Source organism: Strongylocentrotus purpuratus, unplaced genomic scaffold, assembly GCF_000002235.5.
Source record: "Strongylocentrotus purpuratus isolate Spur 01 unplaced genomic scaffold, Spur_5.0 spur5_scaffold_2, whole genome shotgun sequence".
Classification (NCBI taxonomy): domain Eukaryota; kingdom Metazoa; phylum Echinodermata; class Echinoidea; order Camarodonta; family Strongylocentrotidae; genus Strongylocentrotus; species Strongylocentrotus purpuratus.
The window spans coordinates 19,017,750-19,045,175 of record NW_022145605.1 but is presented as its reverse complement, the minus strand read 5'-3'; the positions used below and the strand labels follow the sequence as shown (position 1 = coordinate 19,045,175).

Genomic DNA, 27,426 nt, shown 5'->3' with positions numbered 1-27,426 from the left:
AACATGATTGGCTCTCATGCTTTTAATTGAGAGTGTATCTTAACAAGCAATATCTCTATACATAAGAGAAATATTTGAGGCTCATATCTTTTATTTTAGTATAGACAAAATGAAACCCATATCATATAGAGCCAAATGTGTTCTGGTGAATGGTACAGGTACTACTGTTATTCAGGTTTCTCATTTCATTATATTTAGTTTTCACTCAATTCTTTGGATTATGAGTTTTACGATTTAGGGCTTTCATGAAGATCAACATTCTGATAAAACAGATGAAAATTGACCATGAACTGGTACATGAAAAATAATTTGCAGACAAAAATAAGGAAACTATGATTTTCCATTTGTTATGAGTTTAAATTCCTTATCAATTCTCCATTTCTGGTTGACATGAGATCAACCAATTTTAAACGTAGTTAAAATCAAAACTAAAATAAAGGAGTGCTGACTGTGCCGATAACATCAATCTAGCATGCATAGTATATAATGTATATGCATCCAATCCTGAACAATAATGCTACAGGATATAAATTATTCAATGGTACGACTATAAATTGCGGTTAAAATATTTCAACAAAATTATAAGTTTGAATGCAGCACAGATCCTCAAATCTATATATATTAAAAATCTATACAGTGTATACATTACAAATCATTAATCCCATTACCCCTAAATTTCATGGTTAGAAGGGGAAGTCAAATACCACCAATAATGAAAACAATAAATACATGTGTAAGTTGCGACAATAAAATCTGTCTAGACGTCTATTAAAGGACTTTGGATATGAGAAGATGGGTGCTGGAGGCTCCATGAGCACCTCCGATATCCATTTCCTTTCCTACAGATTGATTGTGACCAGTGATACACACGACCAGCCCATATTTAAGGCTTGCTCTGATATGGCACGCTAGACCGCCACAAAACTGCCACCACGATTTCTTAATAGATGTGAAAGAATGGGAACTGCGGGCAACAAAGGAATTACGCTTATTCACTGAGCTCTGTGTTGTCAGACAACATACATGTGACGCATTTAATACCTTATGTCATCGTTAAAAAAGATCTCCGTCACATCTGACCAAGCCTTTAGAGATACGTGTAAATATTTCATGATTAAAAGAGCACACATCAATCGGTCCTGTCAATCAAAAGCAGTGAATCTTTGACCAACTAACATCATATCATCACATTTCCTGAGTGAAGTGACCGATCAGAGATACAAGCTTTCACATGATTCTATTCTTGACATAATTTATAGCACATTCACCGCAAAATCAAAATACAATATATTAATTACTATAATTTCAAAGAGATACTCTTGCAGTTTCATTGCCAATTGCCACAGATTGCATGTACATAGGACTTTTGGAATTACCAACTGACATGTGTGCAAGTCTTCTTAATCTTGCATGCACCAAATTGGCTCACTTTGAATCATCAGGTCATTGCGTCGGGTGGTAGCATTACCAAACCCTTTTTTGAAACACGCCCATTTATTCACGAAATATCGGGGGGGAGGGGGGGGGGGTGGGGGAATGTTTGTGAAATAAAACCCTCTCATCTATAAATGGTCCAATATACCTGACACTTTGTGACAACTTTACGGCAAATCTACAAAACGTTGCGTTACCTTACACTTTTGTTACACGGAAGGTTGTGTGGCCCTGAATCACCAAATTAAACCAGGAATCCGATAAAACTCTGTGATTCTTCTAATCCAAGAACTAGATTAAGTAACATGATATTTGCTTGGACAGTTTTGCTAAAAAGCTACAGAATTTTTAATGTTCTTTAGACCCTAATGCAAATTTCTAAGCTCATTCATCAAAAACCAATATCATTTTAGATTCTTTACTGTTTCTGTTTCCTTATTTGGTTTCAGAACCTGATTTTTCTTGACTTACATTAAAACAAAACTGACGAAATCGAATGGGATGAGGTATCCAACAAAACATCAAAAACTAAGATATTTTTCAGACCAAGTTATATAACGTCCTCCTGGCTATGAAAAAATAATAGTCTAGATGATTGGGAACTTTGAAAAAAAATACTACAAAGTAATACAAAAAAATTGGTCCTTTGTAAGTTTGTTGCATTTTATTCTTTTTTTATTTACCACTACTCCTTTACTTCAACATTTCACATGTATTTATTAATTTATACATTTATTCATTACATAATACATTTACACATCAATTGGTACGTATTAATTCTTCCTAGATCTCAATGGCCACAATTAAAATACAGAGACATATATATTAATGTAATACACAAAGGTAGGGTATTCTACTGACGCTTCTTCAGATATTTGAAAAATTCATTTTGTTCTTCTTTAAAAAAAAAGAAGGTACAGACCAAAGCCTTGCAATACAGCCGAGGGTCATAGCCTGGAGATCATCATAGTGAAATATGAAATAATCAGCCAAATTCTAAAAGGCAGGCCAATGCTTGATGTTACAACTAGCTAGCTCTACTCATTCATTTTCTAACCCTGTATAAATAACCATAAATACCTTCCTTACCATCAGTAGGCCTACTTCCAGGCCAGGGCCCCGTTTCACAAAGTCTTTTTTTGATGACAAATGACAAAAATCAGTGACAAATCTGCTGATAACCAATCAGAAGCAAGGATTTCAGTAGCTTATAACAAAGACTGTCGTTTGTCACTGATGACAAGTTTTGTGAAACACCCACCAGGTTTAGTCCTGCTTCGTACCACTGCCCACGGACGCGACTCCGTTGCTGGCACTGCCCTCGTTGTGCTTGACATGCTGCGAGGGTTTCACGGGCTTGAAGAAGCCGCGGCAGAAGAGGACGTACCAAGACGTCTGGAGGGCAAAGACGATCGTCATGGCGATGTGACAGCCGTAGGGGACGCTGGTCAGGACCAGGGAGGGGCCCATCTGCTTGTTGACCGCGTAGACGATGTACATGGCGGGCCAGAGGGCCACTCGGACCAGGAAGAACAGGATCAGGACAACAAGGTTGTTGATAGTGAACATCCAGGAGGAGCCGTAACCATTCTAAAGTGAAGAAAAGAGCCAGAAAAGTGAAATTCCAATTACAAGAAGTAGGAGTAGTAGTGGTGTTTATTTTATCTGACTGCTAAGAAAGCATAAATGCTTGTTAGTAAGCAACCAGAGGACCGATGGCTTTAGGTCCTCTCTGAAAGACCTGGTAATGAGGATTAATGCCTTACAAAAGAGCACGAGAGCATCGCCTTGGTTTCGAGCCTGGGTCTTCGGATTACGAGACTACTGCTCTACCGACTGAGCTATCGCGCCTCCTTTAAGTTGCTTCTATCAGTGGAAGAGCAAGTATCTCGCTGTACCGGTACTGCCTCTCACTATAGTGTTGTTGAAAATGCACAATTGACAAAACAAAACGATACAAAACTAACAATAAAGACATTAGTTTTTTGGTGTCAATTTAAATGCTCTGTACCGCTATCCCTCAGATAGGACTCTAAATGGAGGCCCCGTGTAGAGGAGAGTCACCACCTTCGCAGGTTAAGAATCCATTGCACTATTTGCATAAGAGTAGGGCCTGCACACCCCCAGGAGATACCAGACGGTTTAATACAGTGATTGATTTCGCGTTCAGCCTCCCAGGCATAGGTGACGCCAAATACTTATAATACAAACATGAATCAACAATTATGGTTCCTGTATTAATTGTTAATCTTGCTACAGCATTCTGTATCATATTTCATGATCAGGCCCTTTTAAATTTGAAGAACAATGATCGAAGAAGCTATTTCTTATTAAACAATGTTGGGTAAAAAATGGAGGAAAGGAAGCAATATCCTATAAACTTGCACAAGTCAACTAATATGACATGAAGCTACATGTACTAGGACTAGGGCCTCTAGGCAGCATTGCACAAATCTGTTGCAAATAAAAATACTCTGACATCCAATAGTGTAGCTGATCCAATGTACTGGGTGCTCAAAATGCTATTGCAATGAAAATTCTGTGAGGCAAGTTCACATTTGCATACCTGCCAACATTTGAAAACAAGAATTAGGAATTTCTAGCACGGTATGCATTCGAAAAAAAATAATTCTGTACCCTTAACAGGAGTTTGCACAAGCGCGGCAGTGTAACTGGCAATAAGCGGTTTCTGTGCAAAAAAGTGAATACAAATTCACTGCTCAATCATACAGCCATTCAAGGCACGCAATGCATGAACTCTCTAATCGGGGCACATGATAAAACAATCTTAATTTGGCTTAAGCAATTATTTAAAATAAAAAAAAAAATAAAAAAATTAATTTTTTTTTTTTTTAAATGTCTTAATTTTTAGATCCTTGAAATCCTAAAAATTGAAATATTCCAGATTATTTAGAAGAGTTGGCAGGTATGCATTTGTGGAGGGGGGGGGGGGGAGGGAGTATCAGATTTAATTGTTCTTTTCAGGAACTTATAAATACACCTGTATACCCACCTTAATAAGTATTTTTCTCAGGTTTACGAACGGAGTGCTGAATTCTGTTATATACACGCATCCTACAATAAAGGTTCCTTTGTTGTGACGGTAGTGCTGTTTGGGAGAAAAAGAGAGAAGAATGTTTTAATAGGATTATTTCAGAGGAGAAAATATGTGTGATTTGTGTGCGATGTAGCTCTGGAATTCTCAAAAAGAGTTCTGATTTTTTAATATAATTAAGCCGTACGGAAATCTCACATTTACAACAGCAAATTCCTAAATTATTTTCTGTGAATAAAACATTTTCTCTTTTTTACCACTGGATATTTCCAGCACCCCATATACATGTATCAACATGTTAAATATAATTTCTATTTAATTCCAGAACTATCTACATTGTAGCTATTTTTAATACACAGCAGTTAGGAAGTGACATATACATTGTAATTACTAAAGTATTAAAGTAGGGTTCCAGTTGCATATTGACCTTTAATATCTAAGGGCTCTACAATTAAGTTTTACAGTCTAGGGTTTCGTTTGTGTGCATTTGGACCCTGCACTTTTAATATGTTCAAAGGGCCCTTATTATTGTCGAGCCTAGCAGCAAGACTTCAAAATGTCTATGAATACTCTGCAATGACTTACAAACTGAATTGAAGGTGTCCACAACATTAACAAAAAACAAAAAAATTGAATTAAAAAAATCAAGCTAACGTAACTTCATTAAGTCTTGGTTCATCAGAGTCCAGGGGGGTGTTTCACAAATATCCTAAGTTGAACTTATCTTTAAGTTGGACTTAACAATTATGGAAAGCCGTTAGTATCTTTGAAAACAAATTGTAAAAGTTATTTTAGAAGGCATAAAATGTTGAATCAAATCATTCATATTTTCTATTATCAAGGAATTGTCATGTTCTTGATGTGGACTTTATAACAATTCTCCATAATTTTTTAAGTCCAACTTAAGATCTTTGTGAAACACCCCTCCAGATACGATTATAATTACCAGTATAATGGGGTAGCCCAGGAATGTGGAGATAGCGTGATGGAATATTTCCAGATCTAGTGATTTCAGGAATGACGTCACTCTCGTGAAAAACGGCAGATCTTGCTTGTTCTTCTCTCGTATGAAGACATGGTACATACTGTATGTGTCATACGGCATGTAAGGGTAGGCAAACGCAGCAAAGTAGTTCAATAACCAGTGGCTACAATCAAAAGAAAGGGGAGAAAAAAGAAAAAAAATCATTCATTTACATCATTCATTTACTTCATGATCATTAATTACATGTACAACAGGTTTGCAAGTGAATTATCTAAATTGTTCTGCGCACTAAATAAATAAACAAACTAAAAGTGGACAGAAAGGAGGTTAGGAAAACAGCATAAGTTTATTAATCGTCATAAACTTGTATTGTTTCATTAAAATCTATTTCGACATTACAATGCAGTAAAATAAATCAACAACCAGTGGCTATAATGAAAAAGAAAAAAAATACAATCAATATGACAACAAGACTACAATGTATATAGTATACATAGACTGTACTGTAGGCACTAGGCAGAGAATTTTGGTAAATTGGTATGTACTGTACATGTAGATGTAATAAGTGTTTAAACCAGATAAAAAATTCATTTTTTCAAGTCTATATATTTTAATGCAAAAGTTATGTATATTGAAGCTCTTTTTGGATTGTCTATAAATTATTTTACAAAGAACTCTCCAGAGCCAATGCTCTAGTCTCGTCCCCCCCCCCCCCCTCTGCCCGCCCCCCTCCCCTCCTCATGCAAGATAACTCTTAAAAAAATCATAATAATAAGATGGGATAGGAACAGAAACTCAACCTGGTAGGTTTATTCATCTGGGGTTTCTAGGAAACAAAACTCTGCAGAAACTAATATTCCACCACTTCCTATAAATATGAAAAATTACACTATGAAACTAGAAACATAACTCCACGGCTTTGTATTTGGGAGATAATTAGAAGAGCTGGTAAATATTATGCTAATACTTGTATCAATTTCTCTTTCTTCCATTACTATAAATATTATATATCACATGTAACTTGCATAATGATTAATTGGAAAGCTAAAGGTTGTTACAAAATTGTGAAAGAACTTGGAACTCCCAGTACTGAAGTCACAGCAAAACTTCTTCTTAATAATACACCTTTTCGCCTTTTATGAAATGATTTCCTTTTCACTTAATATTTGTACTTTGCATCATACCTTTCATATGCTATAATATGTGAAAATTTTATTGCAGAAGGCAATTTCCCATAATTTAATTGGAAGAATTTTTTCGTTTACATTTTTTCTTTCAAAATTGTACGGGGTCATGGTCTAATGGAAAATTAACTGTACTTGTACATGTAAGATATTATTATGGAACAATATTCAATATCTTTATAAAGGGGAAGAAAAAGACCCCACATAATATCTGAAATCTTGTGTTGTGAAATGTCATTAACTACGGTATATCTGAAGGTCAAGTACGCACTTAATATCTGCACTTGAAAGGGGAAACCCAGGGATAATATCAAGAAGCTGGTATCCATAAAAGCTTTACTAATTGTGGCTTACATTGATGTACGGTAGAGTTAAAGTAGTATTAATTACGCTGATTGGTGGAGCATTAAGTTTCACATCCTGTTAATTCATTACCATCATTTTAAAGCTAAATGCACAAAGTAATAATAATTATAACACGACATCAATTGCTCATTTCCATTTCAAACACAATCGCAAAGACTTCCAAGAAATGAACTTAAAGCCCCTCTAGAGTGTTGGGAGCCCCAAATTCTCAAAAAATTGATGGCAAAATTTCACTTACATGTACATTGTATCATTATCCATAATAGAGGATGCCATTTAAGACACACTTCTCCAATGATTTCCCCAAGAAAATATGCTTAAAGACAAATGTTGCTTAATACATATTTTGGGTTTTCTGTTGTATACAGAAAACCTACATTTTGTATTCTTTCATCAATAATCGACTTCAAACACATACAGTGTATGTTTTGGAAATCCTTGCAAAATTGTGTCTTAAATGACGCCCTCTTACACATTATAAACACATTTCAGTAAATTTGGCCATCAAATTGTTGGGGCTCCCAACACTCTAGAGGGGCTTTAAGGTAATTTTAATAGCATTTTCCATTAGCTTTTGAAATGCTTGAACACTATGTTTAAAGATGATTTCTATGGGATATTAAATTGGGTATTGAAAACGGATTGCCACGAAAGAAAGGATCCAGAATGCAATAATAGTGATATTTGTTAATTAAACTCTTTGTTGACATATATTTGAATGAAACTTTAGCTAACAGTAAGCTTCAATCGAGATGCATAATTCACCAGCTCCATATCCCAACGATGTGGTTGATCTGTGTGTGATAGAACTCTGATTTTCAACTATTATGCTTTTTGCATTCCGGTCGCATCTTTTTAGGCCAGTATATTTCGCTAAGCTACCATATTGTAATTATTTAAACATATTTGTGGCTTACACCCAGTAAATAAAATTGATTGATCGATCTTGGAACCAGCGGGACTTGAACCTGCATCTACTGCTTGCCGGGCAGCGACTCTACCACCAGGCCATCACTGGTCCATGGCACAGTCACGATGAACTAGAAACAAATACCCAAGCTCTCCTGATTCATTCTGACTTATTAATTTTTTTCTCAATACAGATCGATAAATCAATCTTATTTACTGGGTGTAAGCAACAAATATTATGTTAAAATAATTGAAATTTCTCCCAGGAAGCATTACATTCAGGCCTCTCGCCAAGAAATCAAAAACGCGTGGCGCGACCCGAGGGAAAATTTGACCCCCCCCCCCCCAAAAAAAAAAAAAAAAAAAAAAAAGTAAAAATTTGATTTTTTTTTTTTTTTTTTTTAAATTTAAATTTATTTTTTACAAGTATACAAGTAATTTGATGAATTTTTAATACCATACCTGCCAACCCTTACGAATAATTCAGAATATTCTGTTTTGGGGGATTTCTAGGACCAGAAAATCCGGAATTTTCTGATTTTTCAAAAAAAAAAAAAAAAAAAAATGATTTTTTTTTTTTTTTTTTTTTTTTTTTTAAGAACGCGTGGCGCTAGGTCGGGCCCATCAAGAACGCGTGGCGCGCGCGCCACGCGTTATCTGTGTACGCGAGGGCCATGATTACATTTATATACCATATTGTTATTATTATTATTATGTCTATTATAATGATCGTGTTCATACTCACTCATCTTGGATGATGTCTTTGTATGTAGCCATGACTGAGATAGTTCCCACGGTCGCTGCTAAGATGGCATGGATAATCGACACCAGTCTGTTCAACAATATTGAAATATGAAATTAAGAATACAAGAAAACCTCCATTCAATGTTGCATGTTTGGATAATTCTATTATTTTCTATACTTTATCATTGTCTATTTCCTCTTTGAGTACCAAAGTGGTTTTATACAGTGGCGACTGCGTCCCAGAAAAAACAAAACCGAAAATTATCTCTGTTTTATCATAACTTAATCACTATTATAATTAATAAATGACACATATTTGTAAAGCTTTGATCCTACTCTTTCATTTGATGCATATTTCACACATGAGTGATTACAAATTATTTGAAGAGAGGGTACCAAAAAGTCATTTGGCAGGCGGTATCTGAATTTCTAAGAGAAAATAATATTTCTAGAAAGTTCCCTTTCTGCCCTTTCATATGACACCTTAATCAGGAAAAATGAGCCAGGAATAACAAATTTCTGTTTGTTTAAAGTGATGCTTGCATTTCCATAATTTCATTAAATGAAAATGTTTTCACTGGCTGCCTGCCGTAGCAACAAACAGAGTTGAAAAAAGACTTGACTCCGTTTCGTTGACGATCAGCCATGCACAAAGAAGACGAAAGACTAGTCTATTTATATCTATGCTAGACCAGGGTTCTTGTTAATAGCCGGCAACCGGCTATTTTTTCCGGCTGTAACGGCAATCGTAGCCGGCTGTAAGCCTCTCCAAAAAAAATAATAATAATACAAAAATCACATCATATTCGGTCAAGTCGCTATCTCAAACCCTGCTGGTCTTCAGACTGTCGGGCTGAGCATTCCCAGCCCCGGACTATGGCACAAATTGGGTCATCCTGATAAACAGAGACCACTAATAAACAACATAAAACATGTCTTATTATTCCTCATCTGAACTTGATATCATGATTAACCTTGCAAAGTTACTCTGTGAAGATAGCTGATCTGTGACGTGTTTATATATGCCTTTGCAATGCAATGTTTGCACATGGTCAGGGAGAGAGCTCCCTGCATGTATCATTGCCATATGAAATTATGTGGAAGTGTGTATCACACACACCCAAGACACACCCTGCAATGAGCTGATCCAAGTTAGTGACCAATGAGGAAGGTTCTCTAGCTATGTGGGTGGAGTTTGATACCAGCATAAATTACAGGTTGGTGACCGCGCGTGCTTTCACCGTACCCAGTTCAGTGGGAGGTCAAGAAGCCACGCCCACAAGTGTGCATGTGACAAGCATGAGCTCTCCATCTGTGTGTATGTACAGTGTATTTGGGCGCCGGAGGTTTGTGTGTACATGTGTGTGTGACTGAGAGAGCACGCATGGGCTAGCATGTCCCTGCATGTCGTGCATGGACGAGGCAGGGACATGAGTAAGACAAGTAAGACAAGTGAGACTCGATAGAAAGGATGGCTGTGTTAATCGGCTGAATTGAAGAATGATCAAAAACTTAAATTACTCACAATATCCAAGACTTTGTTGATTGATATTTCTAAAAATTCAATTATTATTGTTATCAATATTTTTGTATTTTATTTATATATGAACATTATTTTAGGGGGCGAGTCGGCAAGGGATGGATATTAATATTGAGAGAGAGAGAGAGAGAGAGACTCGGGGGAGAAGGGATGTGAGAGGAACTGACCATCGAATGTGTAAACATTTAGAAAGTTGTGAGCTGAGAGTGCAGTAATAAGAAAAGGTACATGAGCGATGAACACATTGCAGAGAGAAGGGAATAAAGAGGGTGAGAAAAGAGAGAAGGGGGCTGGTTGTTTTATTGTTTACAAATTCATTCATGGGAATTACTGCTGCCAGAAAGCTGGCGCGCAGCGGCCAGGGTGTAACATTACACTGCGGTTTCTTTGATTATCTTTATCATCGGCTATTAGCACATTCCAAAATGTATGCAGATAACGGTTAACCGGAGCGAGAAATGAAAACGGTTTTGATGAATGCGGTCGTATAACCGTCGGTTAAACGGTTTGACTCAGGCCTAGTGTGAAACTGTGATTGATTTGGCGATGCACGATTCGATTCAGAATACGAGTGCTGCACAACCGGTGCGGCACGCTATACACATACACTGTCACAGAGACTAGACCGTAGACGTACGTTCGTAAACAAGCTCAAGCCAGCGAACTCCGCTCGCAATAATTTAAGAGGCCAGCTCCAGAGCTCGCTCTGCGTCCAAATGATCACCCGCATTGGCATTGCTATTTATACTTCGTAATCCTAAGTTAGATCTACCGTATTGTGAATAAAAAATGAAAATTTGTACTCATATGTACTCAGAACTTTGTCCAACACCGATATAATCCTTATATCTATTTGATAATTGTTTCAATACAACAACAAAAAGGTTTTTTTCTGGATCTTTTCTTTTCGTGTTGTAACATTTTTACTTTTACTTTTAGCGATCTATTTTACCGATTCGAAAAACAGAGGTGGCATATTGCATATAAACGTTAAGCGCATGGCGATTGGAAGAAAAGTACCGAAAACTATTTTTTTTTCGTAGGCCTAGAGTCTATAGAAATAATTATTAATTATTTTTTTTTTTATTTTTTATCGCAAACGATTTTCTTCACTGACAAGGTCCTGTAAACGTCAGTTAACCGTTTTTGCCCAGGACTACCTTGTATCATTATCATGTAATTCAAAATTGTAGATTCATCACAAATATGATTGATTTATCAGAAACAATAATGGAGCATTTTCATTTCATATTGTATATCATATGAAAAGTAAGTTATTCAGCCAAAATATTCATGATCTTTATCATTAAACTATGGCTCATACAGTGTGGTCATATCTTCAAAAATAAGGCTAAGATAGCACCAGAGAGCATCTAAAACCCTAAAGCTTCCAGGGCCCTTGGGCGGGCCCTGGACCCCGGCCGCAAGGGACTTCGCGCTCGTGATGTGCGCTACGCGCACAGAGATTTTTCTTTTGCAATTTTAGTAGCCTCCTGTAAATCATAAATAGCCTGCTATCAGAAAAATTAACAAGAACCCTGTAGACAGACAAATCTGTCTGAGAACACCGAGATTACTATTTTGGGTGTTAAAGGCATTGTTTAACAATGGTAAATCTGAGATGGAAAAGGTTGATATTAGAATACACTTTTTCACAGGTTACACGGCAAACCGCTGCACAATACAAGAGCAGACCGATGGTGGGTTGCGGGCAGGCGTGCACCTGTGTGAAGGATCTGAGACGTTATGGTAGATAACTTCACACAGGCGCGCGCCCGCCCGCAACCCACCATCGGTATATTGTATTGTGCAGTGGTTAGCCGTGAAACCTGTGAAAAAGTGTAGGATCTAGACTATACTAATATCAATATTTTTCCGAAAAATTATCCAAAAATAACAAGAATATTGACACGAGACAGGTAATAAACACAACAACTTTTAACTCATGATCTTTATTTGGACATTTAATGAATATTTACTTCATTTTGGGTATGTCTTAGTAGGGTATCTCCACGCCGGAGTTACGGGTCAAATTTTGGATTGGTTTCTGAACAAGTGCCGTTTAGGCTAGGCAGGGGTGATAGTGAGCACTAAAAAAAGTAGGTTTTTTGTTTTTCCCTCAACCACGCCCCCCTTGAGTAAAAAAAAAGAAGAGGATTCGCGGGGAAAAAATGGCATCTAACAACATTCCCCCCTTTCGAGTAAGAAAATTGGGAACAAAATAGGGAAGAAAAGAGAAAATAAGGGGGAATCGGGAAAATCAAGAAATAAAATAGGGAAGGAAAAAAATCTGGTAAAAAAAAGACAAATCTCACCTCCCTGTTTTAGTGTTTAGGCCTAAATTACTGTTTGTGACAATCTAAGCCTCAAAAGAATGATAAGCATTGCTGTTATAGTTACAAATTAAACAGTTTAAGCCAATTGTTCAATTGTCTGATTTTTCTGCCATGCACTTTTTAATAATTAAAGGGAAAGTCCACCCCCAAAATAAGTTTGTTTCGATAGAGGCAGAATAATAAGAAAATCAGGTGAGTAAAAGTTTGAGCAAATTCTGAATGAAAATAAGAAAGTTATGAATTATTGAAGTTGTGATCAATCAAATACAAATTGGCAACTCTGTGACTTATTATACGAGCTCTCCTTCATTTGCTATGTGCATAATATTCCATAAAATCATGTTTTCTTCGTTATTGATGACGGAATATATACGTTCCTTGCAGGGGGAGTATAGAAACATATTTGCAATTATTATATTTAGGGTGCATGTATGGTTGAAATTTTTCTTGAGGGAAAATGAAAATTTTAGATTTTTTTAGTACTGAGCAAATGGAAGTTGAGCTCGCATGATACGTCATAGAGTAGACCGAATTTTCCGTCTCTTTCGTTCGTTAGCCTCTTATTGGGGTAGGGTCGGCCGGCTCTCTCTTTAGAGACGGAAACCGTCTATACACATTCCCTTGATAACGCCACGGCCATTTCAGGTCGTAGCGTTTTGCCCCCAAAATCCCCCAAAATGTCATTTTACCTCGTGTATATCCAAATGTAAATTAGGCCTAGGCTATAATACATCGGTTCCACTTACTAACTTGATTGAAATAATCCGTTTAATGGTCCCTTTTAAGGAAATTATGGGTCAAAATCGACATCCATGTTGAAAATCTTGCAAGCCGTGTTAAACTCTCGCTGCCGGAGTCATCTATCTAAATCAATCTCATCCCTTCTAGGATCTAGTCTACGCCGAAGGCAAAAATGATTATGAAGGAAAAACTGTGATAACGCCATTACGAACGTGTAGATGGCGCACAATAAGAGGCTAACGAACGAAAGAGACGGAAAATTCGGTCTAGTCATAGAGTTGCCAATTTGTGTTTGATTGATCACAACTTCAAAAATCCTAACTTCCTTATTTTTAATCGAAATTTGCTCAAACTTTCACTGACTTGTTTCTCTCATTTTTCTACTCCTATTAAAACTAACTTAATTTCAGGGTGGACTTCCCCTTTAATAAAACTCTCTCTGTTTCGATCTTTCTCCCTCAGCTTTTTCTCCCCCTTTCTCTATCTCTTACCGCATAGCCGTGCCGCAGGCTCTGGCGTCGGATATCTTGAAAGACAGCAGAAACCATATTAAATGAAATGTAGTTGGCCAGAAAATACAGCCAACAATAAAGTTTGTCGTTAAGCTATACTGTTCCATGGTGGCAACAGACGTACACAGCTCTGCTCTTGTCTAAACTTGAATTTGTAAGAAATTGAAATTGAGCTCCTTCCTAGGGCTAACCCTCGCCACATCCAGGGGAGATAGTGAAGAAGTAAATACGGCAGTGCATGCAGTCACTAAATTTACTTGTGGTCGATATAGTATATCGCAGTGTACACTGCACTGTACACTAGCTGTGTATGCTTTTGTTATTTGGGATCCAAGTTGACTGAAGGTTCTGCCACATTATCTTGAACGCTTATGATCATGCGCTGCCAATTTGAGCAACGTTATTACAAAAATTAAAAAAGGATTAATTTTTTTTTTTTTAAACACAGAAAATCTTCTGTGTGCCCATGCCTTGAGCCATAATGCATGGCCGTCCAGAGGATTTTTTATGTTGGCTAGTGGGCACATTTTTTTTGTTTTTGGCCCTAGGAAATTTAAAAATGTGCACCCCCCCCTCCCTTGAGCGCCAGGGGGGGGGGGGGGCCTTCTCCAAAAAAAGGTGAAATTGACGTTAAAAAATGTAAAAATCCACATTTTATTTCTCAAAGGGGGCCCGGGCCCTCCTGGATCCGCCACTGGGCACGGGGGGGGGGGGGGGGGGGGGGGGGGGGGGGCATGCCCCCCCCCAAAATTCCAAGATCGGTTGAACTTTTTTAGACCTTGATCAATTACATGTATGTGCCCCCCCCCCCCCCCAACATCAAACTCTGGCTACGTGCCTGCCCATAGATCCAACACTGAGCAATCATCTGACCACCCCCCCCCCCCCCCCTCCCCCGGTCCCATGACACTCCGGGACCCACGCCTGGAGCTGTGAATATTATGAGGCACCAAATCTGAAAAGCTCAATATAAAATAAAAGTCCTAAAACAAACCAATCATATCAATCACATAAGGGAAAATTAAGAAAAAGTTATGTCAGGTATTAATGATTATAGATCTATTATCTACAGTTTTTGCATACTAGAATTATTTTAAAAAAAACTGTTAATGAGAAGCCTGTGATTTTTGTGGCTATACAATTCTTATACACTATAAAACAAAAATTAATGACGATATGCATGAGGATTGGATTGTTTTACCTGACTGCTAAGAAAGATATAGAGACCGACGGCTTTAAGTCCTCTCAGAGGGACTTGCAAAGGGAACAAGCGCATTGACTTGGTTTGAAAGCAATTTGCCTATGCCTGAATGGTAAGCAAATTGTCGATAGCCTTTCTAAACTGACCATTTTCTTAAAAATGAACAAATGTGGCAGGCAGTCTGGTTTATACTTTGCTTTAAAGAGATGCACACTGGCAAAAAAATCCCCCCCCCCCAAAAAAAATCGTCATCATCATCATAGGAAACCTTAAAGCCCCACTTTTCTACTTGTAGCTACTTGCTCCCCTTCCCAATCGGTGCCTGTTGGTCCCCCATGATCCTGGAATTCTGGAATAACTTGTCATTTGAAGTCAGGAAATCACCATCTGTAAATGTCTTTAAATCGAACCTGAAAACACATCTTTTTAATTAACTGTAAATCTATTAGATTTTTTGATATGCTTAGTAAGCATATCAGGAGCTCTTGTAGCGCAGTAGAATATATACTTAATGTTGGATAGTTTCTGCTCTCTATAAATGTATTATTATTATTATTATTATCATTATCCTCTTTTCTTACGTTAGTTGAGAACTGAGTTGATGAGATAGCCACCTGTCAGTGACCTGGTGGTCTAATCCCTTCTGGCCCAGTAGTATCTTTTAAACTTTCTTCCAACCTTTTGTTTGAGTATGAGAATAGAATTTTAAAAGATAAATTAAATGGCACTAAATTATTTAAAACGAAACGTTAATCATCATGGGCGAGAATCACTCCATTAGCTCTTAATGAGGTCCATGCTGAGAACGATTAACTTCCTGAATATGTTATCTCATCAACTTCTGTTAACTATTTTAAGAATAGACTAGAAAAAATACTGGTCTATATATATAAACCATGATCTATATGAGCCTGTATAAGCTGATATATTGCAAGATAATTGCACACTTTTGTCCTTTCCCCGTTATTTAATTTGAAATTACAAAGATGATGTATAACCACTGAACTCTGAAGAAGACATCTATGATCATTCAACAGGCATAATTCATATAGCATCGCTGGGTTAAAGTAAAGTACAGGAATGTAAATCTATGACATGTTATAGCATAATCTCAAGTATAGCTCGTAAATTGACAGTTCTATACCAATTCGACCTACAAAAGTCTACCGGTGAATTCAGTCATCTGTGGCGCCGCGCCTCACAATCTGGTAATTATTAACTTTATTTCCACGGATTTGGTTTACAAATTTGACTTACTGATTATGTAGCTTTGTAAAACCAGATTTGTTTCTATTGTATGATATAAAGTTAACGCCGATCAATGTACTTAAATGTCAATATCCTCTATAAATGTGTTACAATAATACGCTCAGTCCCATTAGCTGATGTTCATGTAGTGTCAAGATCTGTGTCTGTGAGCTGAGCTAGGGTTAAGAGTGTGAGAGTGAGACCGAGATAAAGTGAGGCCATTGCCACGGACATGGTAAGGCCTAAGGGGCGCTTCACACATTCTGTGTATCTTGCATCTCTATTTAAATTTTCTTAAACCTTGAAGTATGTCTCGCTTTGAAGCTCGAGTAGGTTGTACCGTTGTAGACTAATTTATGCCTGATTTGTCAAAATCATTTGTGCCATTTTATTTGTGGTTTATTCTGAAATGTTTAGTTTAGTTAAAACTTTAAACAGAAGTCATGAAGGGCATGTCTGCACTAGGTCTACAGACTCAGTGTAGAAATCTTTTTAATTTGGCATTTTGCCTATTGAAGATGTCATTTCTTTTCTTTGATTCTTTCTTTTATTCATTTAGACCCTAGACCCTATTTATTTATTATTATTTTGTATTCTTTCTTTTTTTTGGGGGGGGGAGGGGGGAGGGGTGGAGGTATGTTTTCTCTTCTTTTTGTTAATAAATGTTGCGTTCACCACTTTTAGTCTTTTTATGGCTTTCAGTTTCATGTTAATAGCATCGCGAGTTACGCACAGAGTTTTTAAATTTAATCCCAATCGGACCAGTCAGTGGACCGACAGTCGAATCTAGTAAAAAAGAATTGGGGCCAATTCAACAACAACAAATAAGTAATCTAGAGTATTAGTTTTACTGCCAGATTATCATCTTTTTCTCTTTTTTTCTGCTTATAAAAAGTTTTGATGTAGCAGCAAAATAGGATGTTGCTGAATTGATGAATTACAAAATGTATTTTCTGTTTCTTCTGTCTTGATGATTTCATTCACAGTAAAATATAATGGTTACAATACAGAATTAATAATAATAATAATAATAATAATAATTACATTTATAGGGCGGTGTGCCGCTTTATATAGGCATTTCTAAGCACACAGGTGGTACTGTCCCCAACTACATGTAAGTATAATTATTTGAAATGTTCAATAGCTTAAAAGCAACAAAATAAAATAAAATATTATGACATCATGACATCGGGTATGTGAAATGCAATAAACTTTCATTTTTTTTATTAGCATATCTCATAGATTGATTGCACCCTGGTAGTTGTTCTCAACCAATCTGCACTCATGAAGATGAGAAGAGGGAAATCCTCGGTGGGCACCCCCTCAGCTTCCGGCAGCAAGGATGAGAAAGCGATGCCTCCCGCCTCCATCTCCCCGGAGCCGAGCGTGGACTCCCCGGGCAAGATGCCCCAGCCGGAGTGGGCAGGAGGGAGTGGGACGGAGACGGAGCCCAAGCCTGAGGAAGAGAAGACTGAAGAGGGCAGCAAACCTAGTAGTGGACCCGCGGCAGGTGGTGGTAGTTCAGCATCCCTCCAAGAGATGAGAGCTGAACTTTATCGTCTTGTTAGAGAGACACACAAGGTTGGTTGAATGCTTTCAAAATATCAGAACTGGGCAGCATTTCACAAAACCGTCGTAATTGCAAGTTCGCAAACAACCAATTAAATTGCATATGTTTCAATGGGATGTCGGACGGTTAATTTGTAATTATGATGGTATCATGAAAGGATGCCCAGTTGTACATGAAGTTCAGTATAACTGAGGCCGGAACATTTGGGAAATATGTGTTATAAGATAAGTAAAATTGTATCCAATGGGTCGGATATTTGTTTGCCAGACACTTAATCTCTGGACTATTTTGGACATGTTTGGTTTATGATGTTCCAGAGACATTGTACAGTACATTTGACAAGACAACTAAAGTGGTCTGTTGCATGTTTTTGGAAGTTGACCAAGCAGAAATGGAGTGGATGCTTTTCTATGTATCAAAAATTGCTCGAGAGATAACGAGTAAAAGCAATACAGGTGGTTGTAAGACAGGGCGTCTTGCGAGAGGTGGTCTTTACCGGCATGTACATTTGTCTATTTAGTTTCAACAAAGAGCATTACTCAAGGGATACAAAAATGTAGGTATTTATGGATAGATTAACTTCCATGAATGATTGCTATTTAAAGACAGATTTTGCTATAGTAGTGTGGGTTTGTATGTTACTCTTTAAAAGAAATATTTTAAACTAGCAGTTCTAGCAAACTGTATATTAGAATTGGCTGATTATGTGTACTCTTGATGTAGATTAATGGCTGACTGCAGATGAATAATAATCTCCCCAGCTGTAGGAGAAGAAGGAGGAGGAGGAGGAGGAGGAGGAGGAGGAGGAGGAGGAGGAGGAGGAGGAGGAGGAGGAGGAGGAGGAGGAGGAGGAGGAGGAGGAGGAGGAGGAGGAGGAGGAGGAGGAGGAGGAGGAGGAGGAGGAGGAGGAGGAGGAGGAGGAGGAGGAGGAGGAGGAGGAGGAGGAGGAGGAGGAGGAGGAGGAGGAGGAGGAGGAGGAGGAGGAGGAGGAGGAGGAGGAGGAGGAGAGAATGTTAATTTGAAAAGATGATTAAAGAGCACATCTGACTAACGACATGATATTCAAAATATAAATGTTAACATGCATTCCATTTTTTACAGGGCAAAGAAAGGAGCGAGGTCAACCTAGGTCATATCACAAAGACACAAGAAAGCATTAATCAGAATCAGAAGATATCTCCTTACTACCGCTCCAAGCTACGTAGCCTCTACCAGTCAGCACTGTCAGATGCAGAGAATGAGGCAGAGTAAGTCTTGTTAGAGTCAAAGTGGAGTTTATTCAAGACTTGTGGGGCGTTGCAAGAAAGTTGCGAATGATTGCAAGTTGCAAAATTTGAAACTGATATTTGCAATCGATTGGAACTCAACTTTCTTGCAATGCCCCACTAGTCTCCTAAATTTTCTAGGATTTTGTTAGGATTAAAGTTTTAACAATTAAATCGAGTTAACTAGATCTAGCTTTTATTCTCACCCCTCTCTCTCCCTCTCTCTCTCTCTCTCTCTCTCTTACTGATGGGGCGTTGCAAGAAAATTGAGTTGCGATCAATGGCAAATTAGCAATTAATTGCAAGACTTACGCTTGATTTGGGGGATTTTCAATTGATTGCAACTTACTTGCAAGGCCCCAATGGATATTCTAATTCTAATATTCTGTAATCCTGTGGGGTTGGGAGAGAGAGAGAAAGAGAGGAAAGCTATTAGCTACAGAAAGCAATGAATTCCCAAGTGACTGGCTCAAAGTAACCCTGTAAATGATCATCGGATCGAACGCCGATCAATTAAAATGATCGGAAACAAATCGGCAGAATTTTTTTTTTTTTTTTTTTTTTTTTTTTTTTTTAATGCCGAAAATTTTTAAGTTTTCGGCTATCAAATGCTTTAAAAAAAATCATAGCTGGAATTATTTTGTCATGTGGAGTTGTTGTAGACCATGTTTGTTGATATTTAGTGCCTTTTCATGACTTTGAAATTAATAATATTGGTCTAAGAGCAGAGGCAAAACATGCTTCACCCAGGTTGATGCTGAAGACAAGGGGCCCATTTTACAAAACTTGACATCAGTGACAAATCACAGTTTTTGTTACAAGCTACTGAAATCCTTGCTTCTGATTGGTTATCAACAGATGTGTCACTGTTTTTGTCGTTTGTCATTGAAAAAAGGCCTTGTGAAACAGGCCCCAGGGCAGCGTGTCATGAAACTGCCATAAGTACAAGTTTGCCGACAACCCATTATTAAACATGTGTGTATTATATTTAACACACACTTCAATGTGATGACTGTGAAGTTGTACTTATTAAGGTTTTGTGAAAGGCAGTAGGCTTGGAGAAAGTCAATCAAGGAGATGTCCAACACCACAGTGTGGGGAAAATGGATGTTAAACAATGATAATGATGACAACTGCCCCTTTCAACAAGCAAACCCTTCAATTCTTGTCTTTTGTTTTATCCTGGAGTACACTATGTCTATCAAATGCTTTGTCAAAAAATGCTTTATTTGATAAAAAATGCTTTATTAAAGCGGGACTGCACTACTTGTAGCGAATTGCGCCTTCTATATAGACAACAATGCTTAAGCGGTACTTGTTGATCCCCCATGGTCCCCTTTTCCTTATGTTAATAGAGAGCTGATTTGACGAGATAACCAACTGCCAGTGACCACACAGGGACGTCTAATCCTCTTGGCCACACTAGTACAGATATGCATGGTATTTAACCATATTCCTACCTGTATGTATTTCTTCCTGCGTAGATTGTACAGGAAATCACTGGAGAAGATCACAGAGATCAAGAACATACGCAACGAGCAGCGCCTGCAGGCGAGGAGCGCAGGACTTCACTCCGACTCGGATGGACCTAGGAAGATCATGCGCAGAGGGGTGCTCATGAACATGCTGCAACAGACCGCCCTTACGTTACCGCTCTGGATCGGGCGAACAGGAGAAGAGTAAGTGCTGGGGGGGTGTTTCACAAAGACTAAGATTGACTTTAAGTTGGACTTAACTGTGGCAGGCCATTCATGCCACTGTTTTCTCTCACCATTTACTGGCATTGGTCTCTCAAGGGACGTACAAATCATGGTAAAAAAATCTACAAAATTCAAATTTGTTGATAGTTCATTATTGGAGGAAAAGATATTATCTAAAGATCATAATGGTGCGAGCAACCAGTGGCATTAATGGGCTGATATAGTTAAGTCTAACTTAATATCGATCTTAATCTTTGTTAAACACCCCCTGTAGTCTTAAATTCCTCCTAAGTGGGGGCATCCAGGCTCATTGATTTTGCAGTACACATTATAGGTTTTATTTAGCTCTTCTGAAGCCCCGACTACAGCAGATTAATAAGCAAATAACTACCGTTGGTGAAGATGATGGGACAAACTATCACTTTCGAGGCGATCTGGATGTAGCTATCTTTACGAAGTGAAGCTGAGGAAAGATAGCGTATACATTCTGATCGACGAGGAAGTGATAGTTTTCCATCGCCTGAAACCAAAAGGTGATTATTTGCTTTATATTCCACATCTAAAACAATTTAACTACAAAAAGAAAAGGACGTGTATGCATCTACATGAAAGACACCAGGCCCAGATTCACACCAAAAAAGTTAAAAGTTTAACCCAACCCCTTGAGGGTACGGTGCGCGCATGTGTTTGCTTTAATTGCGCTCATTGGTAATGCGTGCTTAATTACGCCTGTTTTAGTGCGCTTTTGGATAATCTTCAGGGAAAGTGTGTTGCCCTGTGTAGATAGTACCTCTATCTTCAGCGAAAGTGCGTTGCACTGTGTAGAACGAACTTTTTGCTTCTCCCATAAATAATGGGCGAACTATCTTTCATCGGGTGATTTACTTTTGACCAATCGTAGAGCAAGATTCTTAGTATGTGGAATATAATAGCAACTAAACCAAAGAGGAGAGTAGATCACTTCTCTGATGCTTGCTAGCTTGGAACATGCTGGTAGTTGGCTAACATTTTGAAAGTTGAAGCCCCTCTGCAATACTTATAGCTACTTGTGCCCTCTATATAGCAAACAATGCCTAATCAGTGACCATTGGTCCCCCATGATCCTCTTTTTCTTATGTTAATTGAGAGCTGATTTGATGAGATAACCACTTGTCAGTGACCTCGCAGGTCTAATCTATATTGTTGCACACCATTCTTATTCATGTATGATCATATTCTCAAAGGGTCTGGATATATCTCTGAATTAAACAATCTTACAAGAGTCTTCCTGAATTTTAGAGGATCATTCCACGCTGAGTTCTTTTTGAGCCTTGTCATATTTAGATACTCAAGTCACTTAGACACTTAGATGAACCAATGAATTAGAAATCATCAAAATTGTTAAAGGTATAAAAATGAGTTATAGCACTGGTGATTTCGATGTTAACATTTCCCAAAGTTGCCTTTCTGGTCGAAAAAAAGGGAAGACAAGTTTATTGCACAGTAATGAAGACTGGTCAAAACAATGATTAAAAGTTTAAAGTTTACTCGATTGAACCGGGCGATACTCACTTTTTTTGGGTGTATATTGATCAAAATGATTAAAATTTAGGAAGTAATATAGAGGCACAGTAGCAAATTGATTGAGATATTCCAATAATGAAAATCTAAACTTTGTATTTTTGTTTTCCTTGTGATAGAGAAACCCCCCATCCCTGTGTATATGGATCAAAATGATTCAAAATTAGGAAGTGATATAGACGCATAGTAGTGAATGTAGATATTCCCCCCAAAAAAATCTAAACTTTGTATCTCTGTTTTTTTCTTCCGATAGAAAACCCCCACCCCTGTGTGGTGCTGTAGCAGCAGAGTCGAGCTACATCTCCAAACCAGGAGACTACATAGCAGCCAGGGTGAGAGGGAGCGATGGTGACGAGAATTGGATCCTAGCCGAAGTGATCTCCTTCAACTCCGGCACAAACAAGTATGAGGTGGATGACATCGACGAGGAAGGCAAAGAGTGAGTGATATTCAGAGCCATTGTCAGAGCTGCCAACCATAACGTTTTTCCCGGAATTATTCTTTTTTTTCCTCTAAATTACGGTAGTACGTTTTTTTAGAATAATAATTATTACTTTTTTTGTTTTTATTTTGAACATACCGCACATCAAACAACTGCCCTAAAATGTAGATTTGATCACAAATTCATTAGAATACAAAGGTTAAAACATACTTGAAGAGAAAAATACCAACCAAAAAGAATACCTACTTGTATATAAAATATAGGCCTAATATGGAAAAAAACAGCACAAGGAATGGACACTTCTGCATTTGAAGTGAGTCACGCGTAGTTGTAAGTTTTGTTTAAATGAATTTTTTTTTTTTTTTTGCTTGAAATTACTTTTTTTGCCATCATGGTTCCTTTTTTGGTCGTGCAAGGTTGGCAGCTCTACGTTGTAGATTGATTCAGAGTGTATCAGGACGACTAGCCCCAGGAACTTGATACCCATACATCTATCCATCCCTACCCCCACCTCCCCACAAATATTCAACCCCTTGAACAATTTCCTTTTTTAGCACAACCCCCAGTTAACGACTTTTATTAGGAGGTAATAGGCCACTTCGGAGATAGCATCTGTACAAATGACCCCCAAATATCCACAGACTTTTTAACTCTTAAGCTGCCACCCATACAATGCACCCAATGCCACAGTGCTAATCCCTATTGTGCCAGCCAAAAATCTCCTGTGTGCCAAGTTAATTTTAGGGTTGGTTCAAGTGCGTGTTATTTAAATCTTTACAAAAAATAAAATCGCTGAATTACTCAAGAAAATCCAATCTGACTGTTGTATACAAAGACGCGTAATCCAAAGCCGATAATCTGATGCACACGATGGTACTTTCAATAGTGCTGCAAAAGCACTCAGCACAGTGCAATGGGCATGAACAATAACTGTTAATACATATGCTTGCTAGCGTGCACAAAGCAGAGTAGCGGTGGCTCGCTAGCTTGAACGTAGCAACCAATCGATAGCACGCTGGCGTGCACAGAGCACTATAACAATAGCGCGCTAGCAGTCTCATGGCAGGATGTGAGTTAAAAGCTTACTTTACAAGTTGGGTGATTCATTGATATACCGTACAAGGTGAATATATACACCCCTCTTCAATCTGTTTTTCTTCTTCTCATTACACAGGAGGCATCTATTATCAAGACGGAGGATAGTACCGCTGCCTTTGATGAAAGCTAACCCAGAGACCAATCCAGAAGCATTATTCAAGAAGGGAAACGTAGGATTGTTACATTCCTTTTATTCTTTGTATTTGGGTTCGAATTGACATTTTATATATATGTACACTATCTGTGATGATTGGGCTGTAGAAGGGTGGATGATGATAAAAAAAGATCCACTTTAGAGTCTTGATTCAGTTGATCCTAATAATTGTTTTTTCTGCTCTTTGTTTTTGTTTTCCTTTTGTTAGTTTATGAGTGAAGGGCAATTAAAGACACTTAGCATTCTTTTTTTGCAAGGTAGTACATCGCTCTCAGTAAAAAAATCTTCTGTGAAAAAGAGCACTCACTTTGTTCTCTGCATCGACATATATATTTTTTAGACCCGTTATCTTTTCCCCTCCCCATGTCATGGCCGAGGATAGCACATCTCGTCCATCTGTCCTTGTGATGTCTTCAATGGGGGAATCCACCCTAGATTGCTAGGAACATCCCCTTTGTAAAATTTAAGTAAAAACAGAGTCAATTTCCTTCTGGGCTCTCACAGGCGATACAATACATGTAATATTAATTTGTGTGTGTTCAGTTTCCTTTGTCTACTTCAAAAATGTAGATGTCTTTACAATTTTGATAACTAACCTTTCATCTGGCTCATCAATTCAATACTGGAACAAATAGTTATAAAACTCTTGGACTGGGCTACTTCAAGCAGAGCCCCCCCCCCCCCCCCCCCCTCTCCCAGATTTTATGCGCTCTCAAAGAATTCAAATCAGAAAAAGATGGAAATACTTATCCCATTCATGTTATTTTGGACCCACAATTTTTTTTTCTTCTCTCCCTCTCTGTTCTGTCTTACAGCTTGTGATGGCGCTGTACCCCCAAACCACATGTTTTTATCGAGCATTAGTGGAGCGACCGCCAGAAGGGGTAAGAAAAGAAGTTGTATAAGGATTTTTTTGTGTGTGGGTGGCCATTAAATATTACCTGCATACAACTTAACATTGGTGGTAAATTTTATCAATGTTAACTACCATGACAACTTCATTCAATAGCCAATCAAATCAAGGTTTCCATGGAAGTTACCATTCATGGCAAAGTTACCATCCGCAATGATAAGTTTTTTGCAACGGGCCCCCAGGTAGTTTTCTCAGCCACAAGAACTTTATTTAACAAAAATCCACTGTATATCTTCAGCTCCTTGATAAGTGGGTCTGTGGACTGTATTTCCCCATTTTCATTTCAAAATTATGTTTTGTATATTTATATTACATATTTTACAAAAGAAAGTCCTTATTGTTAGGCATTGAATGTTTATATCTTTATTATGAAGCGTCAAATCTTATTCTAATGAATACATATATTTGATGCAGCTTTAATAACTTAATTTGTACAAGTAAAGTACTATGTATGTGTATTGGTGATTGTTATAATTTTGTTGTCTCTTCTTCACAGCCTATTGATGACTACTCGGTTTTGTTTGAGGATAACTCCTACGCAGACGGCTACTCACCAGCACTGAAAGTTGCCCAGAGATATGTTGTCCAAGTCAAAGAACCGCGGAAAAGATGAGGATGTCACCAAACTATTGGAGGATGAATAATCTCTCCAGAACAATCCAAAGAGCAAGATCCTCTATGTGAGGTTTCTGTGGCATCTTCTCATTTTCATCATGAAGATGATGTTGAGTAGGTTGCCATGCCAACAAGGAAGACCAGTTGAGAAAGTAATTGAGGATGCAAATTGTTGGAGGATGAATGATCTCTCCTTGACTTCTACGAACAATCCAAAGGAGCACGATCCTCTATGTGAGGTTTATGTGGCATCTTCTCATTTTCATCGTCATGAAGGTGGTGTTGAGTAGGTTGCTATGCCAACAAGGAAGACCAGTTGAGAAAGTGATCGAGGATGCAACATCTGAGCAGCAGCGAACCAGTAGCCCTACATGTATTTGAGACTCTCCTTACAAGGAATGCCTGTGTAACTAGCCGTCGGCGGTTATCTGGCGATACCTGAAGTGGCTATTTTTTGCAATTGCAGGATATGCATATTTCTAGAAATACTTTGTCATGCTTGCAGAGTCGCAATGGCTTTCATGGTGCCACTTTGCAGGGGCCCTCTCTTGGGTTGCGTGAACGTGTGTGGACATACAAGTCCTCAAGCAACATCAAACAAGCAAATGTCATCACGTCATCATCTGCAGTAGTCTCAATTCTGGCCCTTGTACTGCACATGGCTTCAGGCTATTTCGTGATTCATCTGTAGCACTTGTGAGCTTCATCTTAAGGCTATTTTTTTAAAGCGGGACTGCAATACTTGTAGCTACTTGCGCCCTCTATATAGCAAACAATGCCAAAGCGATACCCGTTGGTCACCCATGAGGTCATGACCCCTTTTGCTTATGTTAATCAAGAGCTGATTTGATGTGATAACAACCTATCAGTGACTATGCAGGGAGGTCTGATCTCTCCTGGCCAAACTAGTGCAGATAGACTTTAAAAAAGAAGAAAAGAGTGTTCCTGCAAGGAATAATAAAGTGGCTTTAGTCATCGTCCATCTTGTCACTCGGTGAATTCAGACTTCCAATAGTGTAAAGCTCACCTTGAATATATGCTTTTGTATACCCTACCCTACCCTACCCTCTCATGTATACTTTCCCCCTTTGTTTTGTAATCAGGTTACATTGATTTATTGTGCCATTTTGTAATATATGTGATACTGTTTCTGCAAGCTGTTTTAGATATATATGCTGCAGGCATTTTTTTTGGTAATTCTTTAAAGCTCCCCGATACTTCTTTATCAATATCTAAAAATGCAATTTAGACACGACTTCAAACACAGTTGAATTTTTATGATTTTTTTTTATCTAATACTGTTTGTTTGGTAGTTAGTACAGGTTTATTTGAAGCAACATCAGTCATAGCCATTAATATTTTAAAGGGATTGGGTAACTTTGTCTCAGACAGATTCTGAAACAAAATCCTGGGTTAGCTCATGCTGCAATGATAATTATAAACCTTTAGGTCAGTCAGGAACCCCATGACTTTTACAAGCCAATCACCTGTCTGATTATCAAGATATTTATGTTTGGAAATCGAAATCAAATTTTGTGTTTTTTTAACAGTTTTCATAAAACTAGTCTATTGGGGAAAACGAGTATGGTAAAACCGAGTATGGTAAAAATGATGTTGTTGATGAGTTTAGAATAAATCGGAAGCGAAGTTCAGAACGTAACAATGTTCGATGACTTGAATACACGTTTCGCTGCATCTTTACAGACCAGAAAACCTCAATTCATCATGGCTCCAACAGCTCAAGTTGCTAAGAAAGGCTCTCGTCAGATTTTTACTTTTTTGAGGCACTCCTTGATCATTTTGAAGCTCAATTTTTGTTAGGGCTTCAATATTACACCATATCACAGACCCGAT

General features: G+C 38.0%; 2 protein-coding genes across 3 annotated transcripts; one reads left to right on the top strand and one right to left on the bottom strand.

The window, feature by feature from the left end:
- Nucleotides 1-1,003: 1,003 nt before the first annotated feature.
- LOC581254 (TLC domain-containing protein 3A) lies at nucleotides 1,004-14,079 on the bottom strand. The gene is made up of 5 exons (XM_030991899.1): nucleotides 13,786-14,079; nucleotides 8,679-8,765; nucleotides 5,436-5,637; nucleotides 4,448-4,543; nucleotides 1,004-3,024 (listed from the first exon to the last, which is right to left on the bottom strand). The coding sequence occupies exons 1-5, from the start codon at nucleotides 13,911-13,913 to the stop codon at nucleotides 2,701-2,703; spliced, it is 837 nt and encodes a 278-aa protein (XP_030847759.1). The 5' UTR covers nucleotides 13,914-14,079; the 3' UTR covers nucleotides 1,004-2,700.
- A 2,066-nt stretch (nucleotides 14,080-16,145) lies between these two features.
- LOC589619 (SAGA-associated factor 29) lies at nucleotides 16,146-26,504 on the top strand. Of its 2 annotated transcripts, none has more exons than XM_030991897.1 (8): nucleotides 16,146-16,215; nucleotides 17,486-17,836; nucleotides 18,927-19,072; nucleotides 20,575-20,769; nucleotides 22,604-22,789; nucleotides 23,967-24,060; nucleotides 24,860-24,928; nucleotides 25,454-26,504. In XM_030991897.1, exons 2-8 carry the CDS (start codon nucleotides 17,540-17,542, stop codon nucleotides 25,568-25,570), a joined length of 1,104 nt encoding a protein of 367 aa, XP_030847757.1. In that variant the 5' UTR covers nucleotides 16,146-16,215; nucleotides 17,486-17,539; the 3' UTR covers nucleotides 25,571-26,504. The 2 variants fall into 2 exon arrangements, with proteins under 2 accessions (XP_030847757.1, XP_030847758.1); XM_030991898.1 differs by lacking the exon at nucleotides 16,146-16,215 and adding an exon at nucleotides 16,296-16,490.
- Nucleotides 26,505-27,426: the final 922 nt, after the last annotated feature.